Below are 16,844 nucleotides of genomic sequence, written 5' to 3'. Positions count from 1 at the left end.
AATGAAAACAACAGAATTAGAATGTACAGAACAGAGTTTGAATGAAAACAACGGAAATAGAATGTACAGAACAGAGTTTGAATGAAAACAACGGAATTAGATTGTACAGAAAAGAATTTGAATCAAAACAATGGAATTTGAATGAAAACAGCGGAATTTGAATGAAAACAACGGAATTAGAGTGTACAGAACAGAGTTTGAATGAAAACCACTCAAGTAGAATGTACAGAACAGAATTTGAATCAAAACAGTGGAATTTGAATGAAAACAACGGAATTAGAATGAAAAAAACGGAATTAGAATGTACAGAACAGAGTTTGAATGAAAACAATGAAATTTGAATGAAAACAACAGAAGTGGAATGTACAGAACAGAGTTTGAATGAAAACAACAGAATTGGAATGTACAGAACAGAGTTTGAATCAAAACAACGGAAGTAGAATGTACAGAACAGAGTTTGAATGAAAACAATGGAATTTGAATGAAAACAACAGAAGTGGAATGTACAGAACAGAGTTTGAATGAAAACAACGGAATTTGAATGAACAGAACAGAATTTGAATGAAAACAACGGAATTAGAATGTACAGAACAGAGTTTGAATGAAAACAACGGAATTAGAATGTAGAGAACAGAATTTGAATCAAAACAATGGAATTTGAATGAAAACAACAGAATTGGAATGTACAGAACAGAGTTTGAATCAAAACAACGGAATTAGAATGTACAGAACAGAGTTTGAATGAAAACAATGGAAGTTTAAAACAAAAAACAAAAGTAGAAAGAAAACAACGGAATTTGAATGAAAACAACGGAATTAGAATGTAGAGAACAGAATTTGAATCAAAACAATGGAATTTGAATGAAAACAACGGAATTAGAATGTACAGAACAGAGTTTGAATGAAAATAACGGAATTAGAATGTACAGAACGGAATTTGAATCAAAACAATGGAATTTTAATGAAAACAACGGAATTGGAATGTACAGAACAGAGTTTGAATCAAAACAACGGAATTAGAATGTACAGAACAGAGTTTGAATGAAAACAATGAAATTTGAATGAAAACAACAGAAGTGGAATGTACAGAACAGAGTTTGAATGAAAACAACAGAATTGGAATGTACAGAACAGAGTTTGAATCAAAACAACGGAAGTAGAATGTACAGAACAGAGTTTGAATGAAAACAATGGAATATGAATGAAAACAACAGAAGTGGAATGTACAGAACAGAGTTTGAATGAAAACAACGGAATTTGAATGAACAGAACAGAATTTGAATGAAAACAATGGAATTAGAATGTACAGAACAGAGTTTGAATGAAAACAACGGAATTAGAATGTAGAGAAGAGAATTTGAATCAAAACAATGGAATTTGAATGAAAACAACAGAATTGGAATGTACAGAACAGAGTTTGAATGAAAACAACGGAATTAGAATGAACAGAACAGAATTTGAATGAAAACAACGGAATTAGAATGTACAGAACAGAGTTTGAATGAAAACAACTGAAGTAGAATGTACAGAACAGAATTTGAATGAAAACAACGGAATTAGAATGTACAGAACAGAGTTTGAATGAAAACAACGGAATTAGATTGTACAGAACAGAATTTGAATGAAAACAACGGAATTAGAATGTAGAGAACAGAGTTTGAATGAAAACAATGGAATTTGAATCAAAACAGTGGAATTTGAATGAAAACAACAGAATTGGAATGTACAGAACAGAGTTTGAATCAAAACAACGGAATTAAAATGTACAGAACAGAGTTTGAATGAAAACAATGGAATTTGAATGAAAACAACAGAAGTGGAATGTACAGAACAGAGTTTGAATGAAAACAACAGAATTAGAATGTACAGAACAGAGTTTGAATGAAAACAACGGAAATAGAATGTACAGAACAGAGTTTGAATGAAAACAACGGAATTAGATTGTACAGAATAGAATTTGAATCAAAACAATGGAATTTGAATGAAAACAACAGAATTGGAATGTACAGAACAGAGTTTGAATGAAAACAACTGAAGTAGAATGTACAGAACAGAATTTGAATGAAAACAACGGAATTAGAATGTAGAGAACAGAGTTTGAATGAAAACAATGGAATTTGAATCAAAACAGTGGAATTTGAATGAAATCAACAGAATTGGAATGTACAGAACAGAGTTTGAATCAAAACAACGGAATTAAAATGTACAGAACAGAGTTTGAATGAAAACAATGGAATTTGAATGAAAACAACAGAAGTGGAATGTACAGAACAGAGTTTGAATGAAAACAACAGAATTAGAATGTACAGAACAGAGTTTGAATGAAAACAACGGAAATAGAATGTACAGAACAGAGTTTGAATGAAAACAACGGAATTAGATTGTACAGAATAGAATTTGAATCAAAACAATGGAATTTGAATGAAAACAACAGAATTGGAATGTACAGAACAGAGTGTGAATGAAAACAACGGAATTAGAATGTACAGAACAGAGTTTGAATGAAAACAACGGAATTAGAATGTACAGAACGGAATTTGAATCAAAACAATGGAATTTTAATGAAAACAACGGAATTGGAATGTACAGAACAGAGTTTGAATAAAAACAACGGAATTAGAATGTACAGAACAGAGTTTGAATGAAAACAATGAAATTTGAATGAAAACAACAGAAGTGGAATGTACAGAACAGAGTTTGAATGAAAACAACGGAATTGGAATGTACAGAACAGAGTTTGAATCAAAACAACGGAATTAGAATGTACAGAACAGAGTTTGAATGAAAACAATGGAATTTGAATGAAAACAACAGAAGTGGAATGTACAGAACAGAGTTTGAATGAAAACAACGGAATTTGAATGAACAGAACAGAATTTGAATGAAAACAACAGAATTAGAATGTACAGAACAGAGTTTGAATGAAAACAACAGAATTAGAATGAACAGAACAGAATTTGAATGAAAACAACAGAATTAGAATGTACAGAACAGAGTTTGAATGAAAACAACTGAAGTAGAATGTACAGAACAGAGTTTGAATGAAAACAACGGAAATAGAATGTACAGAACAGAGTTTGAATGAAAACAACGGAATTAGATTGTACAGAATAGAATTTGAATCAAAACAATGGAATTTGAATGAAAACAACGGAATTTGAATGAAAACAACGGAATTAGAGTGTACAGAACAGAGTTTGAATGAAAACCACTCAAGTAGAATGTACAGAACAGAATTTGAATAAAAACAACTGAAGCAGAATGTACAGAACAGAATTTGAATCAAAACAGTGGAATTTGAATGAAAACAACGGAATTAGAATGAAAAAAACGGAATTAGAATGTACAGAACAGAGTTTGAATGAAAACAATGGAATTAGAACGTAGAGAACAGAGTTTGAATGAAAACAACAGAATTAGAATGTACAGAACCGAGTTTGAATGAAAACAACGGAATTAGAATGTACAGAACAGAGTTTGAATGAAAACAATGAAATTTGAATGAAAACAACAGAAGTGGAATGTACAGAACAGAGTTTGAATCAAAACAACGGAATTAGAATGTACAGAACAGAGTTTGAATGAAAACAATGAAATTTGAATGAAAACAACAGAAGTGGAATGTACAGAACAGAGTTTGAATGAAAACAACAGAATTGGAATGTACAGAACAGAGTTTGAATCAAAACAACGGAAGTAGAATGTACAGAACAGAGTTTGAATGAAAACAATGGAATTTGAATGAAAACAACAGAAGTGGAATGTACAGAACAGAGTTTGAATGAAAACAACGGAATTTGAATGAACAGAACAGAATTTGAATGAAAACAACGGAATTAGAATGTACAGAACAGAGTTTGAATGAAAACAACGGAATTAGAATGTAGAGAACAGAATTTGAATCAAAACAATGGAATTTGAATGAAAACAACAGAATTGGAATGTACAGAACAGAGTTTGAATCAAAACAACGGAATTAGAATGTACAGAACAGAGTTTGAATGAAAACAATGGAAGTTTAAGTGTTTGCCGCTCATATTCCTGGACACGTGGGAGAACATATCCAGGGAGATTTCCTCGGGGGTTTGTTTTTTCCCATTCTGTCTCTCCTGCACCCTGACTAATCAGCACTTGGTATTTAAAGACTCGCTGCCCTCCACCAGATCATTGTCACCATCATGATGTTCCCTGCTTGAAGCCTGTGTGGTCATTCCTAGATCACTAACCTGCATTTCTCAGAGGAGTTTGGAGAGCACTGCTGAAGAGCACTACTGAAGAAAAATAGGCGGCTATTTATCTTGAACCAAGCTTCGGAGTCAGAGTTTCAGCAGAAGTCCTGCAGGACATGTGGCTATCCTGAAGATAAACTATTCCTCCATCCAATAACATAATGAAGCAGTTTGCATAAACTGGCATTAGGTTCAGTCAACAGTAGGTCTATGTGTTTAGGTGAGAAGAGGATATAGAGATGACTGCTAGATGCCAGGCTTTTATCAGTGTGTGACTTTGTTGGTATTACATCTTGACCTTCTCCACATTTGTGTGATGTATAACCAGGTATTACATACGATCTCTGGTCGTCAGGTATTTGTGTGACCTTCACCATTATTAACTATGATTAATCAGTGTGTCATCATAGCAAGCAGAGCTGTGAGTTTATGTGTAATGTACATGGCCCTCTTCATTTGATTTGCATATTCTGTATGTTGTCCCCCATACCCTGATTACTGAACTATCAAAAAGTCAGATTAAAGTGTCACTACCCCAGCGGCTCAACATTTATTATTAAATTATTTATTATTAAACTGAAGATAACTTCCTTATCTATCTTGCGTTTTCTTATATATATTTGAAATATATACATATATAGAGTTACTCGCACCTTTTTTTTTCTTTTCTTTTTTTTTGGCAGGGTTGGGGGTATCCAGGTCTGAACCACCTGACTTTCCACTTTATGGACTGAGTCTTACTAAAAGAAAAATGTAGGTTGACTATACACATGTGGCAAGATTTGTCAGAGGTAGCAAAGGAATAGTTTCAGTACTGTGTGCAGAACTGTACACATATTGTTGAAACAGGGGAGTTTGGTGTGAAACACGCTGTCTGTTCTGAAAGCAGAGCATATGTGCGTGTTTGGGCTTTTGTGTGCGCCGTAGCTGTGCGCTCTACTTTCTGAGAGCACAGGGCGGAGGGAGCGAAGCGGAGCGGGGTGTAATTAGGCCACGATTTGAACTCTCTTAGTTCCTCCCTGAGAGGGGGCACATGGTCATGCCAACTATTATAAATCGAGCTGGGTTGTATACTGTATGTGTTCACGTGGGTGTAGTAGTGTGTGCCTCAGTAATTTCTGTATGTGTATGCATAAAAGATATAGAAGGAAGAAAAGAGATAGCTTCTGATTGGTTTAAAGTATGTTAAATATAGCTTCAGGAGGGCAACCTAATTTGTCACTGGTTTAATTTGGTTGGCTTTTTAATATACTGTAAATTCAACCCAGAACTGATGTGTGATGTTAAACTACACCCTCACAGCTTTTTTTTTTTTTAAAGACTTCTTTAAACCAAATGGCAATGTCACGAGTCAGTAAAGCCCCAAAATATTAATAATACTGTGTCCATACGAATGTTTCCTCACCCGTCATCCTACCAGTGTGGTACAGATGAGGTATGTGTTTTGTCATATTTCAAAGATGCATTATTATATAAATGCTTTTTGTGATTTTATCAATCAATTTGTACTTTACGACTTCATTATGTCCTGTTTCAGTTTTTATCAATGCTTTTAAAAAATATGAATGTATTGGCATCCTGGGGACCACCGGCAAAAACTTTAATTTGCATGTGCTCAGTTTTAATATTAAGAAGTATTGAATAACTCTAACTGTATTTGCCATGGATTTTATTTCAAAATATCATATGCATGGAAACATTATGAACAAGCTGAGATGTGTCACATATCATGTATCACGATATATTTTTAACAAGCAATTTCAGGTCTACAGACATTTATGTGCTAATAGGTAATGTAAACTAAATAATACTTCTGGACTTTCTTAATGTTTGTTTATTTTTGGTTTTTGTGAAGACAAAATACTGTATAATGTTGTTGTTTAACATGTGTAAATGCTCTGTATTTAGTATTCTCAGCCATTCCAGCCATGCATTTACTTTTCTTCTAATATTACCTCCATAACCATGTTACCTGAAGGAGCATGTTACACACCTTCCCTTGTGTTTGCGTCCTCTTTTCTGCTCCACTCTCTCATTTCTCTTTCTCAGGTTGATGTAATTAATGATTGACCTGCACCTATTTAACCCTTGTGCGCCCGCCTGTTCTCGGGGCGTGGGTCGTGGTGACCCCCCGAGGTGTGTGTGTGTGTGTGTGTGTGTGATGATGATGATGATGAGTGTGTGTGTGTGTGTGTGTGTGTGTGTGTGTGTGTGTGTGTGATGATGATGATCCTGATGATGGTGGTGGTGGCGATGGGGGGTCTTGGTAACCCCCTGGGGGGGGATATGTGTGTTTTATGATGATAGGTTTGGGGTCACTAGGACCCCCCCGGGGGGCATATGTGATGATGATGATGATGATGATGATGATGATGATAGGTTTGGGGTCACTAGGACCCCCCCGGGGGGGCATATGTGATGATGATGATGATGATGATGATGATGATAGGTTTGGGGTCACTAGGACCCCCCCGGGGGGGCATATGTGATGATGATGATGATGATGATGATGATGATGATAGGTTTGGGGTCACTAGGACCCCTCCCGGGGGCATATGTGATGATGATGATGATGATGATGATGATGATAGGTTTGGGGTCACTAGGACCCCCCCGGGGGGGGCATATGTGATGATGATGATGATGATGATGATGATAGGTTTGGGGTCACTAGGACCCCCCCGGGGGCATATATTGTGTGATGATGATGATGATGATGATGATGATAGGGTGGGGTGGGGGTGGGTCGCTAGGGGACCACCGTTGGGGCGCTTGTGTTATCACGGCGTCGGTGGCGTCCGGGGAGCGGCGTCGCGGGAAGAAGAAGAAGAAGAAGAAGCGGCGCAGTTGGGACAGTACGTGACGGCGCAGTTTGTACACACGTGCGCTCGGCACTCGCGGCACAGGATCTTGGTCTTGACGTCTTTGCTCCTGGGACACACGCGGCACCTGCGCCTCTTGACCGGAGAGGAGTCGCGTGGCGTAGCGTTGTTGTTAGAGGCTGCCTCGGCGGTAGCGCCTCGGGCCTCGACTCTGCCTCCTCTTCCTCCTCCTCCTCCTCCTCCTCCCGGTCCTCGCGCTAAAGCCGCCCTGGCTTCGAGCATGGGGCGCGCGAGCGCTTTGCCCAGTCGCTCGAGGAAGAGCCGTCGTCTGTTGAGCTTGCCCGGCATCCAGTCGGGGTGAATTTCCCTCCACAGCACGAACGCGTTGTAGGCCGCCACGTCGACCATGTTGTGGAAAAGGGCCACGGGCCACCTGCGGGTCTTTCTCCTGCAGCTGTACGTGCTCACGACCTTGTCCAGGTTGTCCACTCCTCCCTTGGTGCGGTTGTAATGCAGCACCAAGGGCGGTTTCGCGCCGCTTCTGTTGCTGCTGCCGCCGCCGCTGCTGTTGCTGCTGCTGCTGTTGCTGATGCGGCGGCTAGGCTGGGGCTCGGGGCCGGAGCGATGGTGGTAATAACGAGGAGCTGTGGTGAGGAGCAGCACGTTCTTGTTCTTCTTGGCCACGTAGGAGAGGATGATCGTGTCGGGCCCTCCTCCTCCTCCTCCTTCTCGTCCTCCTCTTCCTCCCCCTCGTCCCGCGGAGCCGCCGAGTACCACGGATTCGACGGAGCCCACGGCCCTGCCCTTGACGCAGCGCAGCTCTCTGGGGATCTCGGGTCTGTTCGACCGCAGAGTGCCCAGCACGGTGTGGCCTCTCTCGCGATAGAGCCTATCGGCGAGCTCGCGCGAGGTGAAAAAGTTGTCGCACGTGACGTTGCGTCCCGGAGTCAGTCCCTCGGTGAGGTCCACGACCACTCGAGTGGCCAGGTGCTTTTCGGGAGGGCCGCGCTTGTCGGGCTTGCCGGTGTAGACTTGCATCTTCCACGCGTAGCTGGAACGCGCGTCGCACGCCACCCATATCTTGATCCCGTACCTGGCCGGCTTGCTGGGCATGTACTGTCTGAACGGACACCGTCCTGATGGATGGAGAGAGAGAGAGAGAGAGAGAGAGAGAGAGAGAGAGAGAGAGAGAGAGAGAGAGAGAGAGAGATGTGGGAAAGTGTGGGGGGAGATTGGGGCAGAAACGCAAGGAGAAGACATTCAATTCAATTCAATTTTATTTATATAGCGCCAAATCACAACAAAAGTCGCCTCAAGGCGCTTCATAGATGATACAAAGACATAAAGAGTCATAGACTTCATAGCTTCATAGCTTCATAGACATAAAGACATAAAGAGTCATAGACTTCATAGCTTCATAGCTTCATAGACATAAAGAGTCATGCGAAAGCAGCACAAACGCGGAACCCAACACGAGTATGCAACAGAGCAGCGAGCTAGCCCGTTTTCGTCATTCCCGCTCCTATTCCTCCTCCCAGTCACACACACACACACACACACACACCACATAGTACGTACGTACGTACCTCTGAACGGCACCAGTCTCTCGTCGACGGTGACCTCCGGTCCCGGGCGGTACATGGCGGGCAACCTCGCGCACCACTCGTCCCACACGGCTCTGATGGGGGCCAGTTTGTCGTAGCAGCTATCGCCCTCGCCTTCGCCTTCGCCTCGCCCGGCCCTTCTGGTCTCCCTGTCGTCGAAGCGCAGCGCGCTCGAGTAGGCTCGAAAGGTCTTGAGCGGCATCGTGGCTCTGAACACGGACCTGCCGCTCTCGGCGTCCCACAGGCTCTCGCAGGCCTCTCCCCGGGACCTGTACACGCCGGCGAGCACGAGCAGCCCCAGGTAGGCTCGGAACTCGACGCGGCCCATGGGCTTCCATCCGTCGATGGCGGGCCTGCGCCTGCCCGCTTCCAGGTTGGTCATGGCGATCACCGAGTCCTCTATCTCCGGCGGGAAGTAGGCCATGAACGCGGAGGCCTCGTCTCGCGCCGCCGCCACGGCCTCTTCGGTGGGGCCTCGTCCCGGCGGGTCGAGGTCGTCGTCTTCTTCTTCTAATTCTAATTCTTCTTCTTCTTCTTCTTCTTCTTCTTCATAGTCTTTGTCTTCTTCATCGTCATCGTTATAATCATCAGCGAGGACGTCTTCTTCTTCTTCTTCTTCTTCATCATCATTGGCGAGGATGTCTTCTTTTTCTTCTTCATAGTCTTTGTCTTTGTCTTCTTCTTCTTCTTCTTCTTCTTCTTCTTCTTCTTCTTTTTCTTCTTCTTCTTCTTCTTCATCATCATTGGCGAGGATGTCTTCTTTTTCTTCTTCTTCTTCTTCTTCTTCTTCATTGTCTTTGTCTTCTTCTTCATCATCATTGGCGAGGATGTCTTCTTCTTCTTCTTCATAGTCTTTGTCTTCTTCTTTTTCTTCTTCTTCATCATCATCATCATCATCGGCGAGGACGTCTTCTTCTTCTTCTTCTTCTTCTTCTTCTTCTTCCTCCTCTTCTTCTTCATAGTCTTTGTCTTCTTCGTCATCGTCGTAGTCGTAATCGTCGGCTACATCAGCGTCGCGAGTTTCACCGACAGCGCCGCGGCCGCGATCGCGCCCAGGATCATGAACGCCACCTGCAGCGCGGCCGGCGTCGTCCTCTTGCCAAATCTCCCGAGTCCCCCGCCCCGGTGGGTCGGCGCCTGCTTCTTCTTCCTCTCCCTCTCGGCGGTTCGACTCGCCTTGCGAGCCGCCGTCCTGGCAGAGTTGCGACGCCATTTCGTAACCGCGATCGTCTTCCTCGCAACTACCCACCCCATCGTTTTCGTCCTCCTGATCCTCCGAGTGGCTCTCCTCCTCGTCGTCTGCGAGCGTTCGGGCCGTCGGGTCGTCGTTGTCGTCCCCCTCGGCCTCTTGCTCCTCTTCCTTGCTCTCGTCCTCCTCCAAGTTCTCCTGTAGCTGCTGCCGCTGCTGCCGCTGCTGCCGCTGCTCTTGGTCTTCCTCGACCCCTAGCCCTCGATAGCGAAACGTGGCCGGTCGCAACAACGGAGCCACCGGAGCCGACCACGCAGCGTACGCCAAATGCGATGGCGATGGCGACGGTGATGGTGAGCGGGAGGAGGAGGAGGAGGAGGAGGAGGAGGACACCGCTGGCGATTGCGATCCGCCTGTACCGACCTTAGTGCTCTTTGGCTCCCACGGTCTAGTGCGTGACATTATCTTCTTCTTCTTCTTCTTCTTCGTCTTCTTCTGCTTTCGCCGGGGTGTTTCTCGACCACCTTTTTACAAGACTTTATATCTCTCTCTCTCTCTCTCTCTCTCTCTCTCTCTCTCTCTCTCTCTCTCTCTCTCTCTCTCCAATCCCCATCCCATCCCATCCCCATCCCATCGGGGGGGGATCTCGCGACCCCAACCTCCTCCCTCCCTCCCTCCCTCGGCGGGGGACCCGCATCCCCCGAGCCCGCCATCCCATCCCATCCCATCCCCATCCCATCGGGGGGGATCTCGCGACCCCAACCTCCTCCCTCCCTCCCTCCCTCCGCGGGGGACCCGCATCCCCCGACCCCGCCATCCCATCCCATCCTATCCCATCCCATCCCCATCCCATCGGGGGGGATCTCGCGACCCCAACCTCCTCCCTCCCTCCGCGGGGGACCCGCATCCCCCGACCCCGCCATCCCATCCCATCCCCATCCCATCGGGGGGGGGATCTCGCGACCCCAACCTCCTCCCTCCCTCCGCGGGGGACCCGTATCCCCCGACCCCGCCGCTCTCCCCCTGGCGGGTGCATCAGGGTTAACAGCGGCCTCCGTTGGCCGCGCGCCATAGAGCCTGCGCGAAAACGCTCTTATTTCAGCGAGGAGGATCGCGGTCGCAGACGGAAAGGTGGGGCTCGCGGGGGATACCTGGGGATACCTGGGGATACCCGGGGTATCTGGACCACGGACCTGCTTGGCGCTAGTGGGATTCGATCGGGGTTACTAGCATGTCAATCGCACTGATGTTGTGCGTTGTGTGCGACCATTTCTGTGCATCTCTCGATGCGGCGCTCGGTCGACAGAGACACTAACTTGTGTGACAGACAAAAAAAAAAAAACAACGCATGGTAGAACGATATCTTTGCATCCACTGCTCTTTATTCCTCGTCATCATCACATTACATTCTATTGGAAGGTAGCAAATGGTACGAGACAGATAACGACACAGACAACGGTGCACTCTCGATTGACATAAGACATTACTCCACGTCCGCTGTCCCGTTCCACCGCCTTGGCGAAGTGCTTTGTTGGGGATAGCTGCGACTGTTCATTGATCGTGATGGTGGTTACTTGGTTGCGGTGGATCGAAAATCCATTCGTAGTGCTGGAATACGAGTCTCGCCGTGTTTGTTCTGCGCCGTGCCATTTCGTGGGCTACGTCGGGAGCGTAGCGGGCGCTGTTTGCAGCATTACAAGCGGCACATGTGCACGTCTTGTCGAACGGAGCCACGGCTTGAACCGCTGCATTTCTTTTGTATCTGTCCCAGTACTTCTCGGGTGAACCCTGCACTGGTTCGAAGCGCTCTGTTGTTCCCGGTGTCGATCGCACCTCCTGTACATGCTCTTCGAGCGTACCGTGGTCTGCTTGGGAGAGGCGAATCCTCTTCTTCTTCTTCTTCTTCTTCTTGTCGTTGCGATCGAACGACTCCATCGTGAGCCACGTATGTCGTCGTGGGGAACGGGGAAAAGGGGCTAGTAGTCAGACTTTGACGCTTGGTCTTCATTGTGTCAGTACATGAGTTTTCCTCTAAGGTCGTTCTCTTTCACTAAAAGACATCGAGCGGTTGAGCGTTGTTTGACCACGATTACTTTCGGATAGGTGGCCCCGATGATGGCTGTAGAACCAGCGCTCGGACGCGACAACTTAGGAACGGGCTGGATCGCTTACTGCGTACACCAGGTTCGCCATTGTCGATACCATCACCGTTGTGAATAGCGCTAGAAAATGCTGGGATGCGTGTCGCGTTTTGTACCGCAGCCGTACGTCTACACGACACACGGTGCCAGTACAACAGCACGCATAGCACATATAATACAGGTCGGTGGCCGACTGGGTTGTTCTTCGCTGTTTCACCCCTACTGAGAACGGTATTATAACCTGGACAGATCCACAACTGCCATCAGACGCTTTGAGACGAAGGGTTGACAGCGGCCGTGTGTAACGGAGACACAGATACTGTCATGTCGCAGGTCTACAGCGTACGTTTGGTGCACCCAAGGACGGGGCTCCCGGACAGCGAGATACGCCGCGTGTGGTTCCTGTGCCGCCCTTGGGCTGAAGACATCATGAAAACACACATGTTATCTGCTAACACGTTGGACAGGATCAAATGCCCGGAAGAGTTGGCTGCGATGGCACCCCGTCACATAGCCCTCGTGGACCTGGAAGACATGAGCGACATGTGCTTAGACGGCTTTCACATGGTGGACTTTTGGTTTCATTGTAAACTCGAGTCGTTCATGGCCGGATGGGCTCGTTGGTACGTGCACGTGGATCGGGTGACTGGTGTGGGATGGAGTATGACCCTGCTGCTAGATGGCGAGGGCAAAACGGTGGCGGACGCAGAGGTCCTCTCGAGGAAGCTATGGCTTGCTTACAAGACATACTTTAAATGGCAATGGGTTGTCAAGCAACCTGGGCGGCCGGGGGATACGCGTAAACCCGACATCATGTATGGGGAACACGAATACGAAAACCGACGGGATAAACTGCTGTGTGTCTCCATCGAGGGCGAGCGAGGCGACTTTGGGCGAGTGGTTGACGATCGGATGACCGTGATGCCGCGTATGGGCGAGGTTTATCGGACCGAACGACACGAAGGAGAGTGTCTTCTGTGGTGTCACACCAACGACGCTGATGACAAGCGAAAGGCGTCGACGATTAGGCTGTGGTACCCGCAAACAGTAGAAGAATCGACAGATTAGACCGCGGCTAGTGTGCCGGGCAGCCTATCGTCGTGTCACACTCTCTGCTTTACGCTTAATTGTATTACTGTTGTGTTTTTTCATCGTATCCAAATGCTGACTGTAATAAAAACCTGACCTGATGTGTGTCTTTTTCTGATCGCACCACAATGTTGATAGCAATATAACAAACGACCTGATGTTTTTGGAAGCCACGTAAAGGATTGCGGTGGACTGAGGGCTGTCACAAATGTTACTGTGTGCATTGTATCACCATTGCTGACCGTAATAAACTAAATGGAATGTTACATTCTGGTTGTTCTGCGTGTGATCCTCTGTGTTTGGTCTCTGTGTTCTCTCATACATCGGCTACAAATTCAAGCGCATTTTCTATGTCATCTGAACGTAAGCTCATTTTGGTACGGGGGCAGGTACAATAAGAGCTGACATTCGACCGGTACTGCTTATGTGTGGGTATGTATAGTTCACTGCTTCTGAGACTGTCAGGGCCGTTCCTCGCTTTCGCCGCCTGCGGTTACGTTCTGTATCAAATACAGACATCCAGAGACCTGCGATCGTGATGCCTTTGGCGATTCAATACCCACCGAAACCAAGGAGAGCGAAAGTGCTACATTGGACACCCGTGCGACGAGAAGGACGTGTCTGAGACGGCATCTTATCCCCGACCTGTGTAGGTGTCGAGCTGTGGGATGCTATATAAGCTGTATGGATGTGATTGCAAGACAGTGAAGCTAACTCTGTGACAGTGTCGGTGTATAACGCAGCAGCAGCAGCAGCAGAGCAAAGCCATGATGCCGCAAGTGCACAGCATACGTTTAACACACCCGAGGTTGGTGTTCCCCGACGGAGAAATGACAAAGCCTTGGACAGTGTATAACCCTTGGGCCGACGACATCCTGAAGATACACATGTTGTCTGGCAAGATGTTACAGAGGATCAAGTACCCGGAGGAATGGGGCGAAACGGCGCCCGATTGCGTAGACTTTATGGACCTAGAAGACCTGAGTGTGCTGTGCCTTGACGGATTTCACATGGTGCAGTTTTGGCTCGAAGCTCGAGGCTTTGCTGGTCGGATGGGCTCGTTGGTACGTGTACGTGGACAGAGTGGCCGAGGTGGGATCACGTATAACACTGCTGTTAGAAGACGACGGCAAGGCGGCGGCGGACGCGGAAGCGCTTGCTCGACAGCTGTGGCTTGCTTACAGGGATTACTTCGGATCGAGATGGGTCGTCGAGCAGCCTGGCTTGTGGGGTGACATGCGAAACCGCGAGACAGCGTACGACGACTGCGAATATGAAGCCGAGGAGGACAAGCTTGTGTGTGTCACAATCGAGGATGAACGCGGTGACTTTGGAAGGCTGGTCGACGAGCGGATGGCCGTCATGCCGCGTCTGGGAGAGGTCTTTCGGACGGAACCCAACGGCAGCGATTGTCTTCTGTGGTGCAAGACCAATGACACGGATGCGAGGCGAAAGGCCGCAACTCTTAGGCTGTGGTACCCCGAATAGTAGAACGGGGCAAAGTGTTCACTGTATTGTATTGTATCGGCTTGTTATCACACTGCTTGTAATAATAAACCTACATGAAATGTTACATGTTGTTGTTATGCGTGGGCCTCTCATTTCAGTCTAGTCCGTCCGCTTGCTCTTCTAACAGTGCAAACACTGACTTTTGCCATTGCGGTGAAACACGCACACCCCGCTTCTGCGTTTACCGTGCTGTGCTTGTATATAAAATCACACACATTGGACAACTGTAAGTGACAGACCTCTCAGTTACAGCGTTCGTTTCTTACAAAAGACCGACACACGTGGGGATGGCTAGGCCTTAGCTGGGTATATATGTGGTCGATGCAAAAAACACGACAGCCGGGGGGTGAGATTGTCGGTCGGACAGCGAGCTTTGTTGTGAGACGACCGAACCGTTGGCGAGTGTATTTGCCCGACCACTGGGAGAGTTGGACTCACTTGCATTTGCACACCGTACATACTTGAGGTAGTTCTTACGATGGACGAGTGGTATGTGTTTTTTGTACTTTGTTACTCGTATGCTGACAGTGAATTCGGCAACTCATTCGCTGATCTACATTTATACAGCGCTGTCCGCAGACCTTGGATTGCCGGGTGTGCACAAGTTTACAGCAATAGGTCTAGTGGACGGTAAACCCTTTGACCGTTTTGACACTGACAACCCACGGAAAACCCCCACAACAAACTGGGCTCGAGAACGCTTAACTAGTGACTACTGGGCTAAGGGCACGCAGAGTCGACTCAGCAAGCAGCAATGGTTTGGCGTTAACCTAGATGTCGTGATGACTCTGACGGGACACTCTGCGTCCGATGGGGATCTACATGTTCTACAGTGGTTGCACGGATGTTACGGGAAAACGAACCCCTCCGAGGAGAGGCTGCGGTTTGTCAGTGGGGTGGATAAGTACGCTTACGATGGTGACGATTTAATGTCTTTTGATTATGTCACAGGAAGGTGGTCGGCTGAAACCGAAGTGGCGAAAACCATCGTGGACAAATGGAACGCTGTGACCCTATTGACAGAATACACCATCGGCTACTTGCACGGCGAGTGTATCGACTGGTTGACTAGGTTTGTTGAATACAGCAAACGGGGACCCAGAGAAAGGGCAACCGCCCCTGACGTGTACGTGTTTACGCTGAAGACAAACGGCACTACTCTCACATTGATTTGTCTGGCCTCTGGTTTCTCCACAAACACGGCTGCGATGAGGCTGATGAGAAACGGCCGAGTTCTCGACACTGAGGACGGACTTAAGGTGTTTGACACTCTCCCAAACGACGACGACACGTTTCAACGACGCATCGCTGTGGATATCTTACCATCTGACACGGGGAACTTCACCTGCCACGTGTCGGAGGAAGACACGGGGTGTCACATTGTCAAACACTGGCGAGCGGGGGATCGCCAAACTCTTCGCGCACTTGGCTGGCCGAACGCTGTTTTGCCGTGGGCCTTAATGTCAACAGTGTTGTGTTTGTGCACTGTAGCTTTGTGTCTGGTGGTGGTGTGTATCGTACGAAAACGGAGGACTGGACACATTGTAAACCAAACCGATCGTTGCCCACAACACCACGGGCTAGGAGATGAGACATCTGGAGTTTGATACATAGTGCCTCGTATGCGTGTATGTCTCAAGAAATGATCTATGTTTCAATAAAACCTCTACTGTTGTCTTTAGGTGTATGTGTGGCAGCAAGTGTCCCAGATTCAGTGTTCTATCAGTTATTCTGTTTGAGTGTGTTACGACACAACATTAAATAAACTTTGTTTTCAACTGAACACGGCTTGTTTCTTTTCTAACTTGTACATTAGCAGAGGAAAACGTAACGGTTGGGGGTCCTGAGGACCGAATGAATCTCGGATGGCTAACAACATCGGACGACATGTGTGTGTTTTACGGTGGTGTTGGTAACAGACACCATTGATTGTTACCGCACTTTATTTTCTAGAACATATCGTAGACCGTAAACCATGACATCTGTGTATACAACACATTGTTTTCATAGGACTCTGCTTTATTTAGGGGATATTTCATGCTCTTTTCATGCAGTGTGTGTATATTTTTGTAAAAGCCACCACCGCGACAAGTCTATTTTACTTGTGATATAAAATTGTATATGTAACCTCAACATGCTGATGTATTCGTGAATAAACAAACGTACACTGTGATCTTGTACGGGGGTTTTCATTTGACATTTGGTGTATAAAGGAATCAAACCCAGCTCAGTGTATGATTGAGTTTTCAACGCAAATGAAA

General features: G+C 46.3%; 1 protein-coding gene across 1 annotated transcript; it reads left to right on the top strand.

The window, feature by feature from the left end:
- The first annotated feature begins 11,686 nt into the window (after positions 1-11,686).
- Positions 11,687-16,174, top strand: LOC146583108 (major histocompatibility complex class I-related protein 1-like). The gene is made up of 3 exons (XM_085278521.1): positions 11,687-11,780; positions 15,112-15,976; positions 16,075-16,174. Exons 1-3 carry the CDS (start codon positions 11,687-11,689, stop codon positions 16,172-16,174), a joined length of 1,059 nt encoding a protein of 352 aa, XP_085134647.1.
- Positions 16,175-16,844: the final 670 nt, after the last annotated feature.

This window comes from Mchenga conophoros, linkage group LG1, assembly GCF_057382185.1.
Source record: "Mchenga conophoros isolate Kocher_MC1m ecotype Shallow Benthic linkage group LG1, M_conophoros_male_GT1.1, whole genome shotgun sequence".
In the NCBI taxonomy this organism is placed as follows: Eukaryota; Metazoa; Chordata; class Actinopteri; order Cichliformes; family Cichlidae; genus Mchenga; species Mchenga conophoros.
The sequence above is the reverse complement of the archived record's forward strand: the minus strand, read 5'-3'. Positions and strand labels throughout refer to the sequence as shown.